This window comes from Sander vitreus, chromosome 7, assembly GCF_031162955.1.
Source record: "Sander vitreus isolate 19-12246 chromosome 7, sanVit1, whole genome shotgun sequence".
Classification (NCBI taxonomy): domain Eukaryota; kingdom Metazoa; phylum Chordata; class Actinopteri; order Perciformes; family Percidae; genus Sander; species Sander vitreus.
Window position 1 is genome coordinate 24,563,635 of NC_135861.1, and position 27,071 is coordinate 24,590,705.

The window sequence follows — 27,071 nt, forward strand, 5'->3', positions numbered from 1 at the left end:
TTTATTTAGTTTAATCTATACAAAAACTGAAGTGTAATAATGACTGTTTTGGAAGGGGTTACATGGTTCGGACTATTTTGTGGCCAAGGCCAGTAACTTCCTGGAGTCTTTGCTGGTCCTGTTTTCCCTTTTTTTTTTTTACAGTCTTTGTGCTAAGCTAAGTTAGCTGGCTGCAACTTCACATATACCACACAGATGTGAGTGGTATCGATCTTCTCATCTAACTCAAATTCTTGTGAGGAAGAAAATAAGTGCATCACCCCAAATGTGCCTTTTATTGTACGCCATTAGTTGGTCTTTCAAACAGCATAAAGCCAAACCTAAAAAAATATTTTTATCTAGGTAATTGAACTCTGGCCTTTTTTCTGCCATACGAGATTACTCATAGTTATGTCATCAAGGGATAATACAGCTTAAAAGAAAAGGACATCTTATCACACACACTTTGATGTTTATCAGGCCTCTTTTGATACTGTAGTCTCTGATTTTATTATTGCACCCCTCTGATTACAGGAGGGAAAGACAAAATCGTAAAGTATAGATTAACATACGGCTTTTGCTTTGTTGAGTTCCTAATGCAGTTGATGCAAAATCAAGGTCAAGACAGATCCAGAGCAAACACTGCTATTTAAGACCAAAACACGCAAATATAATGCTCTTAGATTTGTTTTACAAGGATCAAATCGGAAATTGTAGTCCTGAAACCAAAACTGAAAGGTCGGTTGAGAAAATGTAAAAGTGATTTATTTTACAATCTTGTGAATTAAATTGTTTTTTTGTTACACAAAATTGTTTAATATTTCATTTCAACGATTGCTTAATAGAAAAATGACCAGCAGATTAGTTGTTAGTTGTAGCCCTTCAGTATCTGATGTTTTATTATGGATGAAACAGCAAACAGTATCCGAGTCAAAGACGAGTTCAACACAATCAAACAATTGTGTAAGCAGCAGGACTTGCAACCACAAATGCGAGTGTAGAATATATGACTCCAAAGGCTACCCTAAGTGTTGTGTTGGTTGTTGGTACCATGAAAACCATTTTAATCCTGAAGTTACATTAAAAACAATGCATCAGTTTAAATACTTCATCTTATCTGCATGAATTGGCCAGCTCTCCCGATTTGAGTGACTTTAAAGAGGCAAGTTTACATAACCTCATGTGCTCTGATCCAGTTTTATACGTCAATAAAAACAGATTTTAACTTTATGTCATGTCATCTTCTAACAGCTTATTATTGTAATGTGTCAATTATCCTCTCCTGAAGCATCCATTACACCTCATTGTCAGGCAGCCTTTGTTCCGCTCTTATCACGTCTATAAAAACAACTCCCAGGTGGATCGTAGACTCATACAGCCAATCACCTTTGAACAGGTAGGTTCTATACACCTTCATTTATTGTTGCAGCTCCGAGGAAAAATCTCCGCTGACACAACATGGCTCGACTAACAATCTTGGCTGGTAAGTTACATTCGTTCAGTTGTTAATTCATTCAAAAGTCCTGTGCAAATTTCTTTAAAGAAAATAAAATGTCTTATTTTTTAGGACTGTCTTTTTTGATGTGTCTCCAGATGGGTATGCATTCATTATTTAACTTCTTTATATTACATTGCCATTTGCTTCTCACATGTAATCACCAAGTCCTTGAATAGAAACTTAATAGTAATCATTTCTCCCCTCTCCAAAAGTGTCTTCTACCAAACTGGTGTGCTACTTCACCAACTGGTCTCAGTATAGACAAGGTGCTGGCAAATATCTGCCTGCCAATGTAGATCCCAACCTCTGCACACACCTGATCTACGCCTTTTCAATAATCAACCATTCTAACGAGTTGGCTCCCTATGAGTGGAATGACGACATTCTCTACAAATCCTTCAATGAGCTGAAGAATAGGTGAGTTGTTTTTGCATGCAGTATCTGCAGCCATATCCACTGTTATTTCATAACAACTAATCACATCAGCAGTCGAGATGAACTTGGACGTTTTAGTGTGACAGTGACAGTTTTCCATATAAGGAGAAAAAAAAAAACACACACACACACACACAATAAACACGTAGATTAACTGCAGTGGTAGAAATTTAAGTAAGTAGAAAGAAAAAAAGGTTACAAGAAAACAAAACAAAAATATGCACAAAAGAAGAAAAAAAAGGGAGAAAGAAATATACACAAAATTCAAAGACAGTTATGAGAACATGAGTAAAAAAACTGTATACAGTTTTATCATTGAATATATGAAGTAAAAGAAAAAAGACAATGCTCAGCAAGTAGACTTTGAGTAACATTTTGAATGCAACCGGCTTGTGCACAATTCAGAATTGAATTGAGAATGACTCCTAAATTCCAATTCAATTCTTGAATTTTAATTGAATTTGAATTGATGTCAAAAACAGGATCTAGAATTACAATTTGAATTTGAAATATAGCTGCAACAGCAATGAGGGGGCCAAGCAGTACACTAGCAGGAATGGCGATGCCATGGCATGAGCAAGCACTCACAGCAACTTTGATGGCAACTGGATAAAGAATGGCTGAGATATCAGCTCATTTACTTTATTACAGCGCCCCTAGAGGCCAAATTACACCACATCCCTTGCACGTCCTCACAATCAGCTACCATGTCCCTGTACCAAGTTTGGACTTCATATATCAAAACGTTGCTGAGATATGAGCTTTCTTCCTGTGATTATAGTGTCCCCATAGTGTCACCAAAGGTCAAAGGTCACCAAATTTATTTTACGTCCTCGGGATTGGGTCTTGAGTCCATGTACAAAGATTGGTTTCGATACATGAAAGCGTTGGTAAGATATGAGCCTACTTCCTGTGATTACTCAAAGGTCACCATATTTATTGTGCATCCTCAGGATGCAGTCCCAAGTCCATGTACCAAGTTTGGTTTCGATACGTGAAAGCATTGCTGAGATATGAGCTAATTTCCTGTAACTCTACAGCGCCTCTCTAGTGGTTGAAGGTCACCACATTTATTGTGTGTCCTCAGAATGGGGTCCCAAGTCCATATACTAAGTTTGGTTTCTATACGTAAAAGAATTGCTGAGATATGAACCTACTTCCTTTGATTATAGCGCCCCCTCAGTGGTCAAAAGACTCAAAATGTATTGTTCTTCCTCAGGATAGGGTCCCAAGTCCATGTGTCACTACCCGATGTGAGTCGAGTGCAGATGTGAGTTGCGCATGCTCAGATTTAAACGGTTTACAGCATAATGCCAAGGTATCCTGATCCGGCTGCATTGTGAAATCCATAAAATAATAAACTTTTCTCATTACAAACAATAACAGAAGATGGAAATCATTTCAAAAACATTTTAGCTATCTATGATTGTTTGATTGCTAACATTTTAGCTATTTATGATTGTTTGATTGCTAACGTTAGCACAAAACGCCATTCAAGTGGCAGCCTTTGTTGTGTTTGATTGCTAACTTGTAGCCAGCAGTGAACAAACTTCGTTATGTAGGTCAATTTTTATTGTATTGACATTACAGACGTCTCTCGTTAGCAGGTTCTTGTAGGCTACTTCAGCCTCTAATCTAGAACTGACATCAGGGATCATGCCGTGAAAATGTGATGCCTTACGCTAAATAATAAATTACTGCTATGTAATGTACCTATCTCATTATTCTGTGGCTAACAGCAAAAGAGATCTGCGTCTGTCGCAAAGTGACGCATGCGCAACTCACATCTGCACTCGACTCACATCGGGTAGTGACACCATGTACCAAGTTTGGTTTCGATACGTGAAAGCATAGCTGAGATATGAGCCTACTTCCTGTGATTATAACGCCCCCATAGTGATCAAAAGTCACCAAATTGTTTGAGCCTCCTCCTAATTGGGTAATGAGTCCAAGTACTGAGATTGGTTTTGATAGGTGATAGCCTCCCCGAGATATGAGTTCACTTCCTGTTTAGCGGCTTCGCCATTGATTTCGATTGGCTGTGACGGGCAAATGCTTTCGAATATCAATATGCAATGGAATAACTTTTGTGCAGCTTGGTCTGAAGATCACCTGTGCCAAGTTTCATGAAAATCGGACCAATTTCGTGACCTGTGAAAACTTTTTAGTGTTTTTGATCAAATCCAATACGGCAGAAGATCCAACATGGCGGATATTGACATAATGGGGTGCGTTGAGTTCGGCGTCACCCAAGGATTGCAGCTATATCTCGATGTTCAAAATCGGGCATATGGTTCAAAAGTTAATCCCATGGATGCAACTCTAACTTTGACCCATTGGTGGTGCTAGACTGCTTGTGGTGCAGACCTAAAACTTGGTGAAATGAATTATGGAGTTGTCCCGAATCAATGTGCCAAATTTCACAACTTTTTACTGTACAGTTCTATGGGCTGCCATAGACTCCCATGGCAGAGGAAAGATGTGTAATAAGTAGTGGTCTTGGCCCCCAATAAGAAAAGGTTGAATCACTAATGGTGCCTCGCAGCTTTGCTGCTTGACCCCCAATTGAAGGAAGCAGAAAATTCTAAGAAATTCATATACATAATTTAAGTGAAGTGTTTAACAATGAAGCTTTACAATATATGTCAGATATGATTGCATTACATATTTTATAAATGATATTAGTTTGAGCCACTTCTAAAGATTACATTAACAGGAAATATTTTCCCCCAGCAATGATTGTTAAAAGCTCTAGTCACAGAACAAATAATTAGGGGTCCAAGCCCAAGTCTGCAAGAACTGGCGGTAGCAAGAGCTACGCCGTTCGCACAGCAGGGCTGTGGAACCCTATTGTTTTTCTACTGATTAATCTTCTTCATTATTCTTCTCTGCCTAAAACTCTGACTATAGCCTAAACCGTATATGGTGGGGGGTTGCCGTTTTCATGAATGGTCTGAAACTCCGCAAGGACCTCAGGCGCAAAAATTGCCCCACTTCCACCACTAGGTGGCGCTATAGCAGAAAAAACGTGGCTCTATAACTCCCTATAACTCCCACATTTAAAAACCATATATCCACGCGTTCCCCGGATTCAACTGAATCACGTGATATAGGCCACGCCCATTTCCGCCTAAACTTTTATGAGTGAAAAATCGCGACTTATCAAACCCTACTTTTTCGAACTCCTCCTAGACTGTGAGACCGATCAGCACGAAAAAAAAAATTTTATAGGATAAAAATTGCGCATATTTCGCACAAACAAATTTGTGTAGCTAACTATGAAAACACCAACTTTGCCATATCTCAGCCAAAATAAATGCTATCAACGCCAAACTTTAGATTCTTGTTTGTAGTGACGCTCTGGAGGTTGCTCACGCGTTTTACGAAAATTGGTCACTAGGGGGCGCTACAAGTACAAAAATTTTATATCTCACAAATTACTCATCCGATTTTTACAAAATTTGTTGGGTACCATCTAGGGCCACTCCTGAGGCCAACCCTAGAGTGGGGTACTGAGGGGTCAAAGTGGGCGTGGCCTATGGGACCCACGTCTAAATTTACTACTTACACTAACGTGAACAACTTTAAATTTACAGGGTAGATAGACAATGGGTCATGGACCACACCTACCAAAGATTACACATGTGGACCACTAGGTGGCGCTATGATGTTTTTTTGCCTTTAACTCTCACATTACACATCGCACATTAGAAAACCTCCTCTCGATATTTACCGACTGGCGTGGGTGGCTTGGGCCCCGTCATAACTGCTTGCAGTTCTAGTTAAGTTTGATTTATTAGGGGTCCAAGCCCGAGGGGGCATGGGAACCGTGTAATGCAAGGCAATGCGGTACACATATCCAGCGGAGCTGTGGAACCCTATTGTTTTTCCAAAGATTATCCATATTATTATTCTTCTCTGTGTAAAACTCCAACTACAGCCTAAACCGTACATGGTGGGGGGTTGCCATTTTCAGGACTGGTCCGAAACTCTGCAAGGACCTCAGGCGCAACAATTGACCCACTTCCACCACTGGGTGGCACTATAGCAGAAAAAACGCGTTTGGCCTTATAACTCCCACACCGTACACCGTACATTCAATAACCTCACATCCACGCATTTCCTGGATTGAACTGAATCACGTGATATAGGCCACGCCCATTTGCGCCTAGACTTTTATGTGTGAAAAATCGCGAAATTTGGCGGGTAGCATCTCCAGATGGGCCTGACAAAAAGTTAATAAAAAGAATTTTGATAGAATAAAAATTGCGCATATTACGCAAAAAAACAAATTTGTGTAGCTAACTATGAAAACACCAACTTTGCCATATCTTTGCCACAATAAATGCTATCAACGCCAAACTTTAGATTCTTGTTTGCCATGACCCTCTGAAGGTCCCCCACGCATTTTACGAAAATTGGTCACTAGAGGGCGCTACAAGTACAAAAAGTTTATATCTCATGAAGCTTATCCGACTTATGGACCACTTACACTAATGTGAACAACTTGAAATTTACAGGGTAGGTGGACAATGGGTCATGGACCACACCTACCAAATATTACACATATGGACCACTAGGTTGCACTATAATGTTTTTTTGCCATTAACTCCTACATTACACATCGCACCTGTTCCTTGAATCAAGCAGAATCACATGATATAGGCCACGCCCATTTCTGCTTAAAATCTTTTTCGCAATATCGCGCAATGCGCAAAAAACTACTTTTTCGAACTCGTCCTAGGCCATGCGAAGAATCAGCACGAAGCCTGATACGTAGCATCTCCAGATGGACCTGACCAAAAGTTACTCAAAGAATTTAGCTACGTTAAAGTATGCACATTTGACGACCAGACACATTTTCCTAGCTAGCTACCACACAAATATCATATCATATCTCGGCCAAATTAAATGTTATCAGCAAAAAACTTGAGATCTTTGTTCAACATCCCACTACGATGCTCTGTGCCAAATTTGGTACGGCCTTGCATCGGCCTTTAGGGGGCGCTATAAGCAACATTTATTTGTTTTGGCCAATAACTCAATGCATTTAAATGGGAAATTTGCAATTGCAATATCTCTGCCACAGTAAATGCAATCAACACAAAACTTGTGAGACTCGTTCGGCATGCTGCTCTGAGGCTGTGTACCAAATTTGACAAGGCTCGGCCATTAGTGGGCACTATAATCAACGTAGACGTGTTTTGGCCCTTTTACTCAATCAATGTTAATGGGATATTTGCAATGGGAATGTACCACGGAACTTGCAGCTCACACTTCTCAATATTTACTGATGTTTGCCTCCTACCGTTACGTTTTGGTTTTTGCATTCGCATTCAGTCAGTAGATGGCGCTATGGCGCTGCTGTGGATCTATAAGGGAGACCGTAGCTCTTAGCTCTGCTCATGCGCAGCTCAGAAATAAACAAGCTTTGCTGTGAGCAACACACTAACATGCTCTCTGTTGATTCACAGTTTTCTTAAGCTACGCAGTGCTTCCTAGCCTGTGTAGCCATTGCTGCCGGTCCAGATTCCCCCTAGGTCTGGTGCCGGTAACATTTGGGGGCTCATCCGGGATCATCTAGCGCCACAGCCTGGTGAAGTAAGTGCTGAGACGGCGTGAACCGGTGTCCGAAACTTCAGGGAAGGCCTCAACCCCGTGTGTCATGAGAGCAAAGGTCACCTGTGTAACGTAAAAAATCGGGCATATGGTTCAAAAGTTAATCGCATGGATGCAACTCTAACTTTGACCCATTGGTGGCACTAGACTGCCTGTGGTGCAGACCTAAAACTTGGTGAAATGAATTATGGAGTTGTCCCGAATCAATGTGCCAAATTTCACAACTTTTTACTGTACAGTTCTATGGGCTACCATAGACTCCCATGGCAGAGGAAAGATGTGTAATAAGTAGTATTGGCCCCCAATAAGAAAAGGTTGAATCACTAATGGTGCCTTGCAGCTTCACCTCAACGCAAGTCACCTCAGCTCAGTGACTTGCTGGCCACTGGCAGCGGAGTGGTCGCGGCTGGCGAGGCTGCACCTCTTGAGGTGGGAGAGTCAACAACCTATCAACAGGGAGGCCCCACGCCACCTTACTCTGACCAAAACCATCCAGACAGACATTCCACTACATCAAACACAGACACTCCCACACATCAATTGCACATGGACATATACATTCATGACCTACCACCTTCACCACTGGACAGAGATGCACATGCTGTCCCAGCTACAGAGAACAGAGACATTCACACAATGCCAGCATCTATGGGGAAAGACCGTGGGATACCAGCCATGAGTCTCGCAAACCCAGCATCAACAAAGTTACTCACAATGGGCGTTAGGGGTACTTCCCCTGGTAGGGTGAGTCTCTCCTCCAGTATAGGAGATCAGGTACTGAGGTTAAATGATGTTGCAGCTCTGCTTCCATGCAGAGGGTTTAAGCTGCATGGTGGACAAATTTCTGATATTGGTTCTGACATGTCATACAGCAGCCTTTGTAAACAAATAGACGTAGGTTTACAGGAAGGGTTCGATGAATCAGAAATAATCCGCACCGTGATTAAGAACATAAAACCTGGTACATTCAGAGAGATGTTAATTAATAGGGGTGACTTGACTGTTGATGAGCTGAAGCGTTTTTTCTGCGCAGACATCAGGGACAAAAACAGTACCGAGCTTTTTCAAGAGTTAAGTAATGCTAAACAGCAAGACAAAGAGAGCCCAAAGCAGTTCTTGTACAAAATAATGGGTTTAAAGCAGCGTGTGCTATTTGAGTCACAACAGCCTGGTGCAGAATTTAGTTATGACAAAAGGCTTGTTCAGGGTACCTTTCCCCACACGCTTTACCAAGGGTTAAATGAGAAAAATAACCATGTTCGGCATGATCTCAAACCCCTGCTTGCGGACTTGCAAGTTAGGGATGACTTTCTCTTAGATCAGATCACAAAATCTACTAGTGAGGAAGCAGAAAGACTCAGACGCCTTGGTACAGTAGCTAAAATACGACCAGTGACTGTTAACACAGCTCAGCTTGACAGTAGTGACTCAACTAATGAAGTTAAAGTTGACACAGAGTTAGACGCTAATCGTGCTGCTATTAAAGAACTGACTGCACAAGTTTCCTCACTCACCAAACATCTGGCCCAGATGGTTAAACCTACTGACGGTGCGACACCTGGGGACCCCAGCTCAGCAGCAGCACGTCTTCAGGTACCAACATCTGAGACCAGGGGCAGATGCAGGGACTGTGTACAACAGAGCAAGGTGAGCTGTTCTCACTGTTTTGTTTGTGGCCAAGTTGGCCATTGCGCCATCAGCTGTCTGAAAAGGATAGTGTTGGGAAACGGGCCAAGGTCACTGGAGAAGGGCAGCCAGTGACCGTGACAGCTGCGGATCCATCAGCACAAGCCCCACCTGTAAAAGCAAACACACAATGCCAACCATCACTACGAAGGCGTGTAGCACAGCTCATAGGAAAGCGATGTATGGTCTCGTGCTATTGACAGAGTCCCTCTTCAAATGTTGCTCGACTCAGGGGCTCAAGTGACTGTTGTGGGGAGAGCATGGATGGAAACAGCACTTCCTAATGTCCAAATCCAGCCTCTCCAATCCCTCCTTTCTGACCAGCCATTGAAGATTACAGCAGCTAACGGCGCAAGTGTTCCCTTTGATGGATGGGCGGATGTTGAACTCCAGGTCTGTAGTGAGAATTATGGACATGTCACCATACAAGTGCCAGTGTTAATCAGCCAGAACTGTCTTACCTGTCCTCTGTTAGGCAGCAATGTTATAGCTGAGATAATCAACACAAACAAAGAAAAGAGAGGTGAGGCGGATATCACTGCTTTACTTAAAGAAGCCCTAAGTATCAGTGACAGTGCCATGGAAGCTTCAGTTTCTGTCCTCCAGATTTTGACTCCAGATGAGACTACCCTTGAGTGCAGTGTGAGAACAGGGAAGAAAGGTGTAACTATTCCTGCAGGGCAGATTTGTGAGGTTAGATGTAGGATAAGGGAATGACCAAGGTGCGGGGCAATGCTCTTTCAACCTAACCTAGTGAGTCACTGTCCAGAGTGGCTAGAGCTGTTCCCAGCATTAGTAGATGTTCCGAGTGGGGCCACAAAAATAGTTAATATCCCTATTCAAAACCCCACTAAACACAACATCTATCTCACTAAGACAACCATTCTAGGTACGTTAGAGGAGGTTACTGAAGTGACACCAGTTAACTGTTCTCCAGGTGGTTCAGACCTGCCACATCCCATGGTAAACACATGCTCAGCTCAGCTAAGTACAGACAGGCAGACAGAAATTAGTGATGAACACAAGACAAAGGACATGACAAAACAGAGATGGCACCCACCTGTCGATGTGTCACACCTGGGAGAGGAGGAACACAATATAGTCAAAGACATGTTATATGAAGAGTCTGATGTGTTTGCCAAGGAGGATTGCGACATTGGTTGCATAACAAACTTGCAATTGAAAATTCACCTCAAGGACGAAACACCAGTTCAAACGTCATATAATTCAGTTCCCAAGCCCTTGTACAAAGAGGTAAAGGATTATGTCCAAAATCTGCTCAACCACGGCTGGATCAGAAAGTCTAACTCACCCTATTCGTCTCCTGTGGTCTGTATCAGAAAAAAAGACAAGAGCTTATGTTTATGTGTTGACTTCACTTGAATCGCAAAACCATCCCTGAACGCCACCCTCTTCCACGCATTCCAGGATCTGTTGGATAACCTTGGGGGCTACTCATGGTTCGCTATACTCGACCAAGGCAGTGCTTACCATCAGGGTTTTATCGATGAGAGTTCTAGATACCTGACTGCCTTTAGCACGCCTTAGGGGCTGTACGAGTGGATCCGCCTCCCATTTGGCCTTACCAACGCCCCAGCAGCTTTCCAGAGGTGCATGGAGGGAGTCCGCGACGGTCTGAGGGATGAGTGCTACTCCCCATACTTGGATGACGTGCTCTGTTTCTCCAAGACCTTTAATGAACATGTTGAAGACCTGAGGCGAGTGCTCTGCCGCCTTCAAGAACATGGTGTCAAGCTACGCCCAAAAAAATTGTAGTTATTTAGGAGTCAAGTCAGGTATTTAGGTCGCTTAGTGACCAGTGAAGGTGTCCAGATTGACCCTAAAGACCTTGAGGCAGTTCAGCATTTGAAGGATAGAGAGCCAAAGAATGTGGGAGAGGTCAGAGCTCTCTTAGGGTTTCTAGGCTACTATAGAACCTTCATTCAGGACTTTTCTAGGATAGCCAAGCCACTGTTTCAGCTAGTAGAGAGTCAGAGAGAATCTAGCCAGACGTCACCCCTTCTAGATCTAACAAGACCAAGCCAAATAGTGGACAGATTCCATCAAAAACACCTGTCCAGTGGACACCAGAACACAGTGCTGTGGTGTCGCGCCTTGTTGACATGCTAACCAGTCCACCAATCCTGGCCTACCCAGACTTTAACTTGCCTTTTGTACTTCACACTGACGCATAAAATGAAGGTCTGGGGACAGTGCTCCATCAACAACAGGGAAACAAACTCTGTGCCGTTGGTTATGGGTCCAGGACACTCATGCCAGCTGAGAAAAACTACCATCTCCATTCTGGCAAGCTTGAGTTTCTTGCGATAAAGTGGGCAATCTGCGATAAATTTAGAGATTACCTCTATTATGCACCCACTTTCACTGTATACACGGATAATAACCCCCTTACGTATATTTTGAGCACAGCCAAGTTAAATGCAGTTGGACATCGTTGGGTGGGCGAGTTAGCCGATTTCCATTTGACTATCAGGTATCGGCCAGGCAAGTCAAATGCAGACGCTGACACCCTGTCACGATATTCAGTGCTTCACGACCACCTAAAAGAGTACACAGAGACAATGCCTCCAGATGTAGTCTCCACCATCTGGCAGGGGGACAAAGCCATGAGAGACAGTGACGTGCCATGGGTCGCTGCATTGCTTCTGCATCCTGGTGTAGATGACACACCTGATGAAGGCATTCCAGTTATCTCTCCTGAAGGTGTTAGAGCTGCTCAAAAGGAAGATGCTCCCATCGGTGAGGTGATTAACTTGAAAAAAAGAGGGTGGCATCCTAATGATAAAGACAAGAGACAAATGACACAAGAGACACGCAGATTAGTACATGAATGGAACAGACTCATACTTGACAAGGGAATATTGTACAGACATACAGGACAACGGAAACAGTTGGTTCTCCCCATTAAGCTGAAGTCTACTGTGCTAAGACACCTGCATGACAATATGGGACACATAGGCGCGGACAAAGTCATACACTTGGCGAGAGAACGGTTTTATTGGCCGTTTATGCAACGTGAAATTGAGGACTATGTAATTTGCCAGTGTCAGTGTGTTAAACAGAAGCAGCCGTGCATTCCAGAAAGAGCATCTATGGGTTCAATAACAACCAGTGCCCCATTTGAGCTCATCTCTGTTGACTATCTGCATCTTGAACAAAGTAAAGGTGGCTACGAGTACATATTAGTTCTGATAGATCACTTTACTCGCTTTGCTCAAGCTTACCCGACCAAGAACAAGTCAGGCAGAACAGCAGCTGAGAAGATCTTTTATGATTTCATTCCACGCTTCGGGTACCCTGAAAAACTGCATCATGATCAGGGCCGGGAGTTCGAGAACAGCCTTTTCCAGAGACTCCAGCAGCTGGCAGGGATCGCTCACTCTCGAACCACCCCCTATCATCCCCAGGGGAATCCCGTTGAGCGTCTGAACAGGACACTTCTACAGATGCTCCGCACTTTGCAAGAGGAGAAAAAGACTGAGTGGAAGGACCTGTACCTGCCCCACATAGTTCACGCCTACAACTGTACAAGACATGAAGGAACAGGCTATTCACCGTTCTTTCTGCTGTATGGAAGAGCCCCACGCTTGCCTGTTGATTTACTCTTTGACCCGAAACCGGGACAAGAACTACAGTCCAGACAAGAGTATGCACAGAAATGGGTTTCTCGCATGCAGGAGGCATACAAAATTGCCTCAGAGAACAGTGGAAAGAGCTCAGCTAAGGGAAAGAAATACTATGACCGTCATGTTAAGGGTATTGTGCTGCAGCCTGGAGATCGGGTGCTTGTCAGAAATCTGTCAAAGAGGGGTGGCCCAGGCAAACTTTGTGCTTACTGGGAAAAGAGAATTCACCGCGTTGTTGAAAAAATTGGAGATGGACCTGTGTACCGTGTTCAACCAGAAACAGGAGAACGAATCCTCCGTGTCCAGTCTTCTGCTACCTATTAATGAGTTACCCTTGGAACAAGATGAGCAGAGTCAGCATGCACTCAAGAAAAGACAAAGACAGAAAGACAATCAGAGAAACAACAGTGAGACAGTGGAGTCAACCTGATGTATGCCTGTGTCCCTTACCCCATGCCATTTTACCCAGCTGGTCCTGAACCCTGTTACTACCCCACACCAATGTGGACATGTTAGACAAAGACCTGTATGTAGTGATATGAAAGACATACAATGTAGTAATAAAATAGATTGACCATCTGACTTCTTGACAGCTATACTTTGGTTGGTTGGTTCTAGATGTCTGGAGACATCTTTTGAAGCGGGGGAGAGTGTATTAGGTTGAAAAGGCTGTATGTTTAGTTTACACAACCCCCCCAATTTTTGTTTAATATTTGAACCATTGTAACTAATCCTTACAGACTTATTGAAGCTATTATGCTTCCACGTCAGTAGATGGCGCTATGGCGCTGCTGTGGATCCATTAGGGAGACCGTAGCTGTTAGCTCTGCTCATGCGCAGCTTAGAAATAAACAAGCTTTGCCGTGAGCAACACACTAACGTGCTCTCGGTTGATTCACAGTTTTCTTAAGCTATGCAGTGCTTCCTAGCCTGTGTAGCCATTGCTGCCGGTCCAGATTCCCCCTAGGTCTGGTGCCGGTAACATATATGCATGGAGATGAACTGTTAACCGCTACATTTGCAACGGCAATGTACCGCAGATGTCGCGGCTCACGCCTCTCGATATTTACTGACGTTTGCCTCCCCACCGCCAGGCTTCGGGATCCGCTTATGGGCGTCGGGGGCGACTGGCATGGGTGGCTTGGGTCCCGTCATAACTGCTTGCAGTTCTAATTGTAATTGTAGTTTTGTGGAACATGATGGAACATGACTCCATTTCCCAGAATGCTTATCATTATCTATATTTTGGAACAAAATGTATGCAGGGTTGAGGAGTGACTAGTCAAGTGTAATGAAATTATGTTATTAAAATTACAAAAATAATGTAATTGTGTTTAGTTGTATTACTGAGGTAAAATGTGCAATTCAATTAGTTACTAATCAAATTAAAAGGAAATTGCTTAATAAAGTAATCCAAATAAAGTAATCCAAACCACATTTATAATGGGTAACTTGTAACAGTAAGCAATTACATTTCCAAAGTAACCTTCCTAACACTGAATGTATTTGAGAGTCAACACATTCTTTCTCTCGTGTGACTGTGTGGCATTTCTTTGAATTGCCGTGAATTTAATTCCACTTCCTGTCATTTAAATTCAAATTCTACTTCCTGTGGGGCGGAGTCAATTGAAATTCCAATTCCAATTGATGAATTGAATGGAGGCCAATTCTGAAATTCTGAATTTTGCACAAGCCTGGAATGCCAGCAAGTATTTTAAATGTTGTGGGATTGCTACTTCCTAGATCTTCTACTTAAAGTAGAGGATCTAACTTCTAACACTAATACGTTGTAAATCATGTTTTTGCACAAATCCTGCACAGAAACGCCCAGCTGAAGACTCTACTGGCTGTTGGTGGGTGGAACTTTGGAACTTCACAGTGAGTCCACAAGGCTTCAGCAGCAAGGAATCATACGGCTGTTGAATTGCATTATCTCATATAATGATGCGGACATCATCATCAACAGTCTAGCTAAAATGTTGTTTATCTTGTTTACAGATTTACCATCATGGTTTCATCCCCTGCCAACCGCCAGAGATTCATCCAGTCTTCTATCAGTTTCTTGAGACTGCATGGCTTTGACGGGCTGGACCTGGACTGGGAATATCCTGGAGCACGAGGGAGCCCACCAGAGGACAAGAAGAGATTCACAATGCTCTGCCAGGTCAGTTTGTAAAATCTACACCTCCTCTAGTCAGCAGCATTGACAGAAATCCTTAGGATGCCAACACCAACACAGCATCCTGATTTGAGATGATACAGCAATGTAACTTTAAAGATTCGTACACATGATTATCCTCAACTATTTCCCTCTTGCATTTAGGAATTACTCGCCGCCTTTGAAAAAGAAGCCGCTGTGACGAAAAAACCACGATTGCTGCTCACAGCTGCAGTGGCTGCTGGGAAGGGAAACATCGACAATGGATATGAGATTGCTGACGTCTCAAAGTGAGTTCCTGCGACTTGGAGTCATTTTAAAATTTGAAAAAAATATATACTTTCTGTTTTTAATATGTAACATCATCATTGTCTAACAGGTTCCTAGACTTCATAAATGTCATGACCTATGACTTCCACGGAGCATGGGACCCGTTCACTGGCCACAACAGCCCTCTGTACCGTAGCTCTGGCGATCAGGGCGACAACATCTACTACAATGTGGTGAGTAAAATCCTCAACAAAATTCTGTTATAATTCTCAAAACCCAATAAGTTGAACACCTAACACGTTGTTTTTAATATATATGGATCTTTTTTTCTGTGCAGAACTTTGCTATAAAATACTGGAGAGACCAAGGAGCTCCTCTTGAAAAGCTCAGAGTTGGTTTTTCTACATATGGACGCACATTTCAAACATCATCAGCAGTTAACGGTGTTGGAGCATCAACAAGCGGGCCAGCCTCTGCTGGGCCCTACACCCGTGAGGCTGGGTTTTGGTCTTACTACGAGGTCAGTGAAGGGTCAACACAAATGCGACACTGAGACACAATATAGCTAAATTGAACGCAATGCAGATTTAATTAATACAAGCCCAACAGAGTTTCAAGAGAGTTTCAAGCTAAGACATCACAAATCATGTCGAGGATGTTTAAATGTGATTTTCTTCCATTTCTACAGATTTGCACTTTTCTCCAAGGAGGCAGTCTTCACTGGATTGATGAGCAAATGGTGCCCTATGCTACTAAAGGAAATGAGTGGGTTGGGTTTGATAACAGGCAGAGCTTTGAAATCAAGGTAATAAATAAGATATCATCCTCCACATCTATGTTTATGGAGATAATATGAACAAGATAAAAGTAGCATCACTACTTGCCAGCTATCAATATCTTGATTGAGTCAATCTACTCACAAACTGGACCAATGAGACCAGAGGTGGATAACACTGTCAGATACTTACACAAAGGAAGTAAAACAAGCTATTATTTTTTTGGGCATTTTAGGCCTTTAATTCCACAGGAGAGATGAAGACATGAAAGGGGAGAGAGAAGAGGAACGACATGCAGCAAAGGGCCGCAGGTCAGAGTCGAACCCGCGGCCACTGCATCAAGGAGTTAACCTCTATATATGTGTGCCTGCTCTACCAGCTGAGCTAACCCGGCCACTTAAAACAAGCTTTAATGGAGAGAAAAAAAATTAACATGTAAAAGATTCATTATGTTGTTGGCTTATGGTATTTATTTGACAATGCCTGAAAAAGATGTCTTTTAATTCGAAATGTATGCTTTGTTAAATAAATTATATTCTGGCATGAGGCCATGCAGACCATGTAGCGGCCATAGGTGCATAGGTACATAGGGATTCTTGGATATGATCAAACACTTTTACACTCTCGGAATAAAATGAAAAGAAATTCGTGTGCGTATGTTAGACGAACCAGAAATTATATATATATATATATATATATATATATATATATATATATATATATATATATATAATTTATTTTTTTATTTATTTATTTTTTTTAAATCTTGTGGGCAATTTTTGCCACTTGATTTTTTTAGAGGCATTCTGAGATTTCTTGGGGCATTTTTGCCCATTGGCCCCCTTAATTTCTGACATGTATTCAAACCTAAAAAACTTGCATTTTAAACTTAAGTTCTCTCTATAACTTATATTCCATAGGCACAGTATGTGAAAGATAACAAATTTGGAGGAGCCTTTGTCTGGGCGCTAGATCTGGATGATTTTACTGGACAGTTCTGTGGCCAGGGAAAATATCCCCTCATTAGTTATCTGCGCTCTCTTCTGGATTCAGGTAAACAGAAATGAGACCTCAACACTGCACAGCATGTGAACGTTTTATCATCTCCCCTTAACAAGTAAAACCTTCCGTAATCTGTAATATTTGTTTATTTTTTTTTTTATAGATTTTCCACTTCCACCTCCTGTAACCACACACCCACCAGTGAGCACCACAAAGCAGACTCCTGCTGCCACTTCTCCTACAACTACAAATGCACAAACTACCACCACAGTTAATTCTGGAAGTGATTTCTGTGCTGGGAAGCCCGACGGCCTCTTCATAAATTCTGAGAATCGCAACTCCTTTTATCAGTGTTCCCAAGGAGACACATACCTCCAGCTTTGTCCAGTTAATCTTGTTTTCAGTGTGAGATGCAACTGCTGTGACTGGCCTTAAATAAATATTTCCTTATTGAAACAAAACACTGTCTCTTTTTTTCTAAAATCTTTCATTTAATTCAAATCATTTCATTTTTATAGACTATTCAAATTAATAAAACATGATTACAGGATTCTGACTTGAACCCAAAAATTGTGACTTCACAAAAATAAGACAAGATTGCACAACATTAGACTTTTATATGCCTGTCTGGCCTGGTGTTTGTAAGAGGAAAATTAACGTACTAGCAGGACACTGACCCTGAACAAACATTGTATATGCCTGGTCCGTCTAAAGTCCAAAGAAGCAAAAAAAAAAGGGCTTTGCAGTCATCTGACCTTAATGTCACTAAACATCTTAGAAAATGGAAAAAGCAAAACACAGTTTTAGAATGCTGAAATACTATAGATCAAAAACTTGAAGAAATTGTCGAATTGCTGCCAATTAAAGTGCTAGATAGATGCTTAACATAACGTCAGGCAGCCAAATATTTAGAAATTCAGCGACAGAATGGGTTGGACTGTTTTGATTACACAGGTTGTTGTTTGTTTTCTGCATGTGACCAGCTTCTGTTATTTTACTTACTTGCATGTTGCAACTGCTTAGTGTCCTAATCTTGTGGACCAACAATTTGTCAATTTGTTCCTGGTTAATGTTTACCATGGATTGTGTATTTTTCATCAGTTAACAAAAGCTATAAGTGCTCTCCTTTTGATATGATAGCCCATCCAAGCTCAACCACCATGAGAAATCTATTTCTAATTGCAGGTAAGGCACAATGAGAAGCAGGGAAATGTTTTTCCAATATCTATGTTATCTTATATGTACTAACTAAATCTGTAACTTTGAAGGTCTCTGTCTTTCCTTTGGCAGTTTTGGTGAGTTTCATAGCAATAATTATTTTTGAACAATCTTAGTAGCAACTAAAGTCTAAATTGTTAAATGCCTCATTATTGATTCTTCCTCAAAGATTAATGAAAACTATTTCTGCTCTTCCGTGAGTAGTGTCATCCACCAGACTGGTGTGTTATTTCACTAACTGGTCCCAATACCGTCCTGGCAATGGGAAGTTCATGCCTCTCAATATTGATCCAAACCTGTGTACCCACCTGATCTATGCCTTTTCTGGTATTAACGAGGCAAACGAGTTGGTCACCATAGAATGGAATGATGATGCACTCTATAAATCCTTTAATGGACTCAAACAGAGGTCAGTCAGACATTTTTTAGCATTGTCTCTGTAAAATGTTATGTACAGTAGTGATTGCAGGTAACTAAATCTGTATATTCCCACAGGAATCCAAATCTTAAAACACTGTTGGCAGTCGGAGGCTGGAACTTCGGAACACAAAAGTGATATATTTAGCATAAAAATAATAATGTTCAATGTATTGTATATATGTCCTCTTAAAAGCTATACTTTCCCAAAATTCTACACAGATTTACAACAATGGTGTCAACACAAGCCAACAGAAATACATTCATCCAATCTTCTATCAAACTACTGAGGAAATATAGTTTTGATGGATTTGATTTGGACTGGGAATACCCTGCTGGAAGAGGAAGTCCTCTGGAGGACAAACAGAGATTCACAGTGTTATGCAAGGTCTGATCCAAAATTACTCTTCCAGTGTTTAAAATAATGTTTAACATGAACCACAAAGTGACTTTCCCATGATTATATGGTGTACAGGAACTCCTAGAGGCCTATCAGTCTGAGGGAAGAGCAACTGGCCGGCCCAGATTATTGGTTTCTGCTGCTGTGGCTGCTGGGAAAGGAACCATTGATGCTGGTTATGACATCGCAGAGATGGCAAAGTACAACAAAATGTTACTCCCCCACATTATCCCCATGATTGTCTGTCATCATGTTTTGGGGTTCTTGATCTCATATGCTCTTCATCAGGTACCTGGACTTTATCAATGTGATGACGTATGACTTTCATGGCACCTGGGAGACTGTGACAGGACATAACAGCCCCTTATACAAGGCAGCCCATGAAACAGGGGACCAAGTTTACTTAAATACTGTACAGTACAGGGATTCATTTTTTTAGCTGCATCATGAATGTAAATTACTTACTCTTCCCAACTCTAAATCCACAACGTTCCACTTCTGGGATTGCTCCGGTGCTGCCGTAAATTCACTCTGCTTTCTTTGTGTTGTAATTTTAAACTCCAGTTGATTTATGAGGACTATGGTTAACTGCTCCTCAGATCTCTGCAGGGTAAATCCAGACAGCTAGCTAAAATATATGTCAAATCTGAGTTTTCCATTGCACGACTTAAACAGCCTTTGAAAGTACACGTTCCCCAAAAACAAGTTCCTTCCTGAGGCTATTTTGCAGTGACAACGTGGCTCCATCCGGCGCTTAGCGCCTCCCAAGACAATTGTGATTGGTTAAAAGAAATGCCAATAAACCAGAGCACGTTTTTCTCCCATCCCGGAATGCTGTGTGGACTAGCTAGACCCTCCTCCACAGCGCTGTGGAGGAAGGTCTGGCATTGCGAGACAAATTTTTCCCTAATGCCAACTATCTGTTTCTTTTTCAACAAATACCATAAACCTGCTTTTACAGAACCTGACACAGTTCCATTTGTTCCGTAAATTACGTAATTATTTTTTTTACTTTTATTTGGACACAAACCCTGGCCACCTTGGTGAAACTCCTGTGTTTGTTTGAACTATCCACCACCTCAACCTGGCCCTGTAATATTATAATACCTGATTTGCTTCTGTCATAATGAATATGGCCCCACCTAACGCAAAAAACGCAATTATGGGTCTTAATTGCCGATTGTCCGATGCGAAACCACTCAGTCTTAGATAAAAACATTAGATATGTGAGGAGCGATAATGATACTAACATTCCTCAAACTAATACATGAATCAAACATAACTATTTCCATCTGGTGTTCCGTTATTTGAGTTTGAGGTTTGATTGGTTGTCTTTTAATTATGTCATCTCATTGTCTTCTTCTGCAATGGTTTAAAGGTGAATGGAGAATAAGCGCCAGCTGTCTCAATTAACCCAACTTCTCATACTCACATAAAAGTAGAGGATGGAAACAAACATTCACTTACATTTCCTCTTGCAGATTTCTATAAATCTGGTAAAAATTTGCATTACATTTGGTTGGAAATCTTACTTCTGTCTGTCTCTTTATATTCACATTTCAGGACTATTCCATGAGATATTGGCGAGACAAGGGAACACCTGTAGAAAAGCTAAATATGGGCTTTGCTACATACGGAAGAACATTTCACCTGTCTAGTCAATCCAGTCTGGTTGGAGCACCAGCCAGTGGTCCAGCTGCTGCGGGTGCTTTTACAAGAGAGCCTGGCATCTGGTCCTATTATGAGGTGAAACTGGCAATGACTCATTGAATTTAACTCTGTCTGTGTTTTATTAGTAACTCTATGTAACTGATTAAAATAAAAAAAATTTTTTATGAAGTAATCAAACAGAGCTTTATTACAATACCCTCTTTTCAGATTTGCACTTTTCTTCAAGGGGCCAGTGTCCACTTGATTGAGGATCAGAAAGTTCCATATGTGGTCAAACAAAATGAGTGGGTTGGATATGACAACAAAGAAAGTTTTGCGACTAAGGTAGTTGTATGTTTCTGTATAAAAAGTTTGCTCATTTTTTTGCCAGTTATGTTAAAGTACATACATTGTTGCTGTCGTTATTTATTCAGGTCCGTTACCTAAAGGACAACAGATTTGGAGGAGCTTTCGTCTGGGCTCTGGATATGGATGACTTTAATGGACAGTTCTGTAACCAGGGAAACTACCCTCTCATCAGCTATCTCCGCTCTCTTATAGCCCCAGGTGAGTAGAATCATATATTACTTGCTAAAATACTTCTTTCAGAAACCACACAGCATTCATTTATTGACATTTGTTAACTTTGACTGTACAGACTACTGATAATTTCCTATTACTTCTGCAGATCTTCCTCCTCTTCCCACTACAGGAACCAACACAAATCAACCTCATATCATACCTCATCCCAGACCAACAATCACTACTCCATCCAACAACCAAGACAACTTCTGTGCTACAAAGACTGGTGGAGTTTATGCCAAACCTGATGCCCCAGGTTCCTTTTACAATTGTGCCAACGGCATCACCTTGATCCAAAACTGCCCAGCTAATTTGGTCTTCCAAGATAGCTGCAAATGCTGTAATTGGCCCTAAAAGCTTGCACCTCATCAAAAGTGAAAATTATTAAAGCAAATATAATTCTTGTTATTTACAAGTTAAAGGATTTTTTGTTAAGTTAATTTCACAATGGTATAACGTAGTGCTTGTGAGACTATATATTTTTTAAAGTGTAATTGATTATCTTATATTTTCCCGTGATTTGTTTTCTCTCTCCTAAAACAGTTAATTAAACCTTAAGCATTAAACACACAATGGTAAACCTTAAGGATTGGCGGCTTTTTTCCATTACACTGTAACTTAAAACATAACATAATATTGTAGTAGCCTAATGGTCGATAATATGTTAAAAAAAATAAAAAAAAATAAAAAAAAGAATCAATACAAGATTGACATTATGATCAGAAGCCTTAACTGTCACGTTTTTTGAGACTGATCTCAACCATTAAACCAACACTGTTCCCAGTTCCCGCTCCTATAGGTCATGTTTTCAGGTTTCCTTCACGGTCCGTGTACGTTTGTTTTTTCGTTTGAACCACTAAACTAAATAACGAGAAACCACCTGTTTTTCGTTTGTCGTTTCAAACCAAAAACGGTAAACGGTAAAAAAAAAAGAGCCATTCTCCCGTTTTTGGTTTCTGAATCCAAAAACGAAAAACGACTAAACCAAATTCAAATAACGGTCCGATTTTGGTTTTTTGAAATTCCTTTTTTCATTTCTCCGTTTGAATATCTACATTAAAAGAAAGACAGGTTGGCCAAGTGACCTGGAAGTAATAGCAAATATGGCCTATAAAAATAAAAGCCAAGCTTTTAGAACGGTCATAATATGCAGCACTAACGTTATACCAGAGTAACGTTAGAAGAAAAAAAATCAATCAATAAATAGGCTTATATAAACCTGGAACAAAAGAAATATGTTAGCAACAGTAGTTTGTTACAGTGATTTAATATCGTGCCTATCCAAGTACACATCACCAGTCACGTTTAATGAGCGCATTGTTTGGTTCAATACAGTTGGTAGTTAACCTAAGAACGTATTGTGTGTGCAGAGTTGTTACTGTTAGCACTATATTATATAATTAAATTAATATTTAATGTGGTTTCCACCGTAATGGACCAAACTGTTCCCCCTTTCTACCAGCAGGTGGCAGTATTTAAATGGCTGACTGTATTGTGTCTTTGGTAACTGTTTTAAATCAAGATTACTGATACAGATGTATTTATTGTTGTTCATTTCATTTGGTTTTTGATTTTGATTTTATTTGCAACCTAGTTATCATCATCATCATTCACCCCCAGCCCAGAGTTAAACCTGCATGCCCTTCTGTTTTAACCTGATTCTAACATTGCTATCAGCTTCTTAGCAGCTCAGACAACAAACTCACATCAGAAATGTCCTAATGTAGGCCATCTGGCCAAAAGAATGATTTACCAGTGTGCTATATACTGTGTGAATCTTTCTTCTCTATACACATTCCAGTGTGTATAACATACAACACTCCCATTGTGTTATGCAAGTGAAGAGAATCCATACAAGTCTTAAACATTTATTCAACATATAATAGCACATACATGCTTTCAAAGGCATTGCATGTACAATCTATGGCTGCAGAACATTTACTGTGAAGCCCTAAGGTAAGACCATTTTACAAGGTCCTCAAAAGAAAGTCCAAAAACATAATTACATTACAAAAAACAGGCTGTCAACGCTGAGTACATCAGCAATAACTGCAACAAAACGTTTCCAGTAACTTTTGAACAGTCCTGCTTATTGACTTGGACGAATCTTTGCCCATTCCTCTGTACAGAACAGCTTCAACTCTTGGATGTTGGTGGGTTTCCTCACATTAGCTGCTTGCTTCCTCATCCTTCCACAACATTTCAGTCATTTTAAGGTCAGAACTTTTGACTTGGCCTTTCCAAAACATTCACTTTAGTCTTTATAGGTGGGTAGATTTATTTTGTCACAATATAACAGGTTATATAGTATAAAGTATAAATTGAGTTTGTAACTCCCTTCTGCTACATAGCAGACAATATACATTAATATAGAAGCAATTATAAAAATGGTAAACAGAAATAAACTATAATCAGTGGAGCAGTGCTGAGGATGAACTAGAGTTTAAGAGTCTGATAGCTTGGGGGAAAAAGCTGCTCTGCAGTCTTGTGGTGAACAAAACTACCCACCTACCTTAAAGAAGAATAAAGTGAATGTTTTGGAAAGGCCAAGTCAAAAGTTCTGACCTTAAAATGACTGAAATGTTGTGGAAGGATGAGGAAGCAAGCAGCTCATGTGAGGAAACCCACCAACATCCAAGAGTTGAAGCTGTTGCAAACGTAGTGGTCAACAGTTCACCTCCACGCATATACAGACTAGCTTTAACAGTGATATACAGATGGGATTGGAGATGAAAAGTTCAACTGACACGTTACCGCGATCAGCTTCGTGGGAAATTAAGAATCAATGCCACTGACATAACCAAACACACTATGACAGACTCTCCACTTAACACCAACTGCAATGTTTAATTGTAAATTAATGTAGCCTACTGGCAGTCTGGCACACGTGGGTGCTCAGTATTTTCATCGGCGCCGATGAATGTATTGATTTTGGATTGAAAAAGTGAGAGAAAAGCGTTGCACTTGTCCACTGTGAAGGTTGTGGAAACTTTATCAGGTGGCTTAAGAAGTTTGTTTATTGTAAAAAACCAGAGGAGCACGCAAAAGCGAAAACCAAAACGTAACGTAGGAGGTAAACATCAGTAAATATTGAAGTGTGAGCTGCAAGGTCTGTGGTACATTCCCATTGCAAATATGTCATTAACATTGAGTAAAAGGGCCAAAACCCGTCTACGTCGATTATAGCGCCCCCTAATGGCCGATCTTCGCCAAATTTGGTAGAGAGGCTCCGAGCGGCATGCCGAACTAGCATCACAAGTTTCGTGTTGATTGCATTTACTGTGGCAGAGATATTGCAATTGCAAATTTCCAATTTTAATGCATTGAGTTATTGGCCAAAACAAATGAACGTTGCTTATAGCACCCCCTAAAGGCCGATCTTCGCCAGATTTGTTACAGAGCATCGTAGTGGGATGATGAACAATGATCTCAAGTTATTTGCTGATAACATTTATTTGGTCGAGATATGATATGATACGTGTGTGGTACCTAGCTAGGAAAATTTGTTTGGTCGTGAAATGCGCATACTTTAACGTATCAAAATTCCTTGAGTAACTTTTGGTCACGTCCATCTGGAGATGCTATGTACCAGGTTTCGTGCTGATCCGTCGCACGGCCTAGGACGAGTTCGAAAAAGTTGGTTTTGCACATTGCACGATACTGCGGAAAAACATTTAAGCAGAAATGGCCGTGGCCTATATCATGTGATTCAGCTTGATTCAAGGAACACGTGGATGTAAGGTTTTCTAATGTGCGATGTGTTATGTGGGAGTTAAAGGCAAAAAAACATTATAGCGCCACCTAGTGGTCCACATGTGTAATTTTTGGTAGGTGTGGTCCATGACCCATTGTCTATCTAGATCTAAAGTTGATCACGTTAGTGTAAGTAGTAAATGTAGACGTGGGTCCCATAGGCCACGCCCACTTTTACCCCTCAGAACCCCACTGTAGAGTTGGCCTCAGGAGTGGCCCTAGATGGTACCCAACAAATTTTGTAAAAATCGGATGAGCAATTCATGCGATATAAACTTTTTGTACTTGTAGCGCCCCCTAGTGACCAATTTTCGTAAAACACGTGAGCAACCTCCAGAGGGTAACGACAAACAAGAATCTAAAGTTTGGCATTGAAAGCATTTATTTTGGCTGAGATATGGCAAAGTTGGTGTTTTCATAGTTAGCTACACAAATTTGTTTGTGCGTAATATGCGCAATTTTTATCCTATCAAATAAATTTCTATTAACTTTTTGTCAGGCCCATCTGGAGATGGTACCTGCCAATTTTCGTGCCGATCGCACGGTCTAGAAGGAGTTCGAAAAAGTAGGTTTTTGATAAATCGCGATTTTTCAAGCATAAAAGTTTAGGCGGAAATGGGCGTGGCCTCTATCACATGATTCAGATGGATCCAGGGAACGCGTGGATATATGGTTTTTAAATGTCCGGTGTACAATGTGGAACTTATAGGGAGTTATAGAGCCAAACACGTTTTTTATGCTATAGCGCCATCTAGTGGTGGAAGTGGGTCAAATTTTGCGCTTGCGGTCCTTGCGGAGTTTCAGACCATTCCTGAAAACGGCAACCCCCCATCACGTACGGTTTAGGCTGTAGTCGGAGTTTTAGGCGGAGAAGAATAATGAAGAAGAAGATTAATCAGTAGAAAAACAATAGGGTTCCACAGCCCTGCTGTGCGAATGGCATAGCTCTTGCTACCGCCGGTTCTTGCAGACTCGGGCTTGGACTCCTAACTAGACTTCTGCAACTCCTTTTGGCTCTGTTGTCAGGCATGAGAAAATCTAGGTCCTGGTGAAGAAGGCTGCTACACCGGTGAAGAAAGATTCTGGGCTTCTTTCGAGGTAAAACTGCAAGCTGGGAATACAATTAATTTATATCAATAGCCTATAGGCTATCAGCTTTTACTGTTTTGGTGTAAAAAGTTTCTGTTTCTGTTATTACATTAAATCTATATGTGACATTTAATAATACTAATAACTTATATTTATATATCGCCTTTCACAAAACCCAAGGACACTTTACAGAATTACTGGGGAATCAGAGCTAAGGGAGATTGTAGGCTGTGGTGAACAGGTGGTGTTTGAGGAGTTTTTCAAATATGTCCAGGGATGTAGCATTTCGGATATCTGCATGGAGAGCGTTCCAGAGGGACGGGGCTGCAACACTGAAGGCTCTGTCTCCGAAGGTATGGAGTCCGGTGTGGGGATTGGAGAGCAGGCCAGCGTCTGTGGGCCGCATGTTTCAGGATGGGGTGTACGGATGGAGGAGGTCGGAGAGGTGCTGTGTGGCCAGGGCATGAATGGATTTGTAGGTGAGAAGGAGGATTTTATATTTGATGCAGGACTTGATTGGGAGACAGTGAAGTTGGATGAGGGTTGGGTTGATGTGCTACCAGTTCACATGTGGGCGAAGACCCTTGCAGCAAAGTTTTGGACATACTGGAGCCTGTCCAGGCTTTTGCTGGGGACCACAGACAGGACTCCATTGCAAAAGTCCAACAGGGGGGTTATGACAGCATGAATGAGGGTTTTTGCCACGGAGTCAGAGGGCCAGATGTACTAACGCATTGGGCCCACTTCAGGCATATTTGTTTCGTAACGTGCGCGTAAAAGCATGGCGTGGTATGTACAAACAGACCGCAGACTGCCTGTCGCGGGAACTGAAAATGGCAAATTTCACTTTTCCGTGTCATGCATATGCATTCACGGGAGGGTCAAGGGGAAA

At 41.3% G+C, this 27,071-nt stretch overlaps 2 protein-coding genes across 2 annotated transcripts; both read left to right on the forward strand.

The window, feature by feature from the left end:
- The first annotated feature begins 1,437 nt into the window (after positions 1-1,437).
- LOC144521160 (acidic mammalian chitinase-like) lies at positions 1,438-17,505 on the forward strand. Its single transcript, XM_078255530.1, has 11 exons — positions 1,438-1,462; positions 1,547-1,576; positions 1,690-1,894; positions 14,686-14,742; positions 14,863-15,028; positions 15,188-15,312; positions 15,402-15,525; positions 15,630-15,812; positions 15,981-16,097; positions 16,989-17,121; positions 17,234-17,505. Exons 1-11 carry the CDS (start codon positions 1,438-1,440, stop codon positions 17,503-17,505), a joined length of 1,437 nt encoding a protein of 478 aa, XP_078111656.1.
- Positions 17,506-18,230: 725 nt separating this feature from the next.
- Positions 18,231-21,691, forward strand: LOC144520216 (chitotriosidase-1-like). The gene is made up of 11 exons (XM_078253883.1): positions 18,231-18,255; positions 18,339-18,365; positions 18,493-18,697; positions 18,784-18,840; positions 18,928-19,093; positions 19,181-19,305; positions 19,394-19,517; positions 20,669-20,851; positions 20,984-21,100; positions 21,190-21,322; positions 21,444-21,691. Exons 1-11 carry the CDS (start codon positions 18,231-18,233, stop codon positions 21,689-21,691), a joined length of 1,410 nt encoding a protein of 469 aa, XP_078110009.1.
- The last annotated feature ends 5,380 nt before the right edge of the window (positions 21,692-27,071 follow it).

Bases quoted from the DNA above. Each gene is read 5' to 3' on its own strand.
- LOC144521160 (XM_078255530.1), top strand. From the start codon at position 1,438: ATGGCTCGACTAACAATCTTGGCTG. The intron at 1,895-14,685 runs GTGAGTTGTTTT...AATCCTGCACAG, and splicing joins TTCAATGAGCTGAAGAATAG to AAACGCCCAGCTGAAGACTC. The intron at 16,098-16,988 runs GTAATAAATAAG...TATATTCCATAG, and splicing joins GGCAGAGCTTTGAAATCAAG to GCACAGTATGTGAAAGATAA.
- LOC144520216 (XM_078253883.1), top strand. From the start codon at position 18,231: ATGAGAAATCTATTTCTAATTGCAG. The intron at 18,841-18,927 runs GTGATATATTTA...AATTCTACACAG, and splicing joins TGGAACTTCGGAACACAAAA to ATTTACAACAATGGTGTCAA. The intron at 19,094-19,180 runs GTCTGATCCAAA...TATGGTGTACAG, and splicing joins GATTCACAGTGTTATGCAAG to GAACTCCTAGAGGCCTATCA.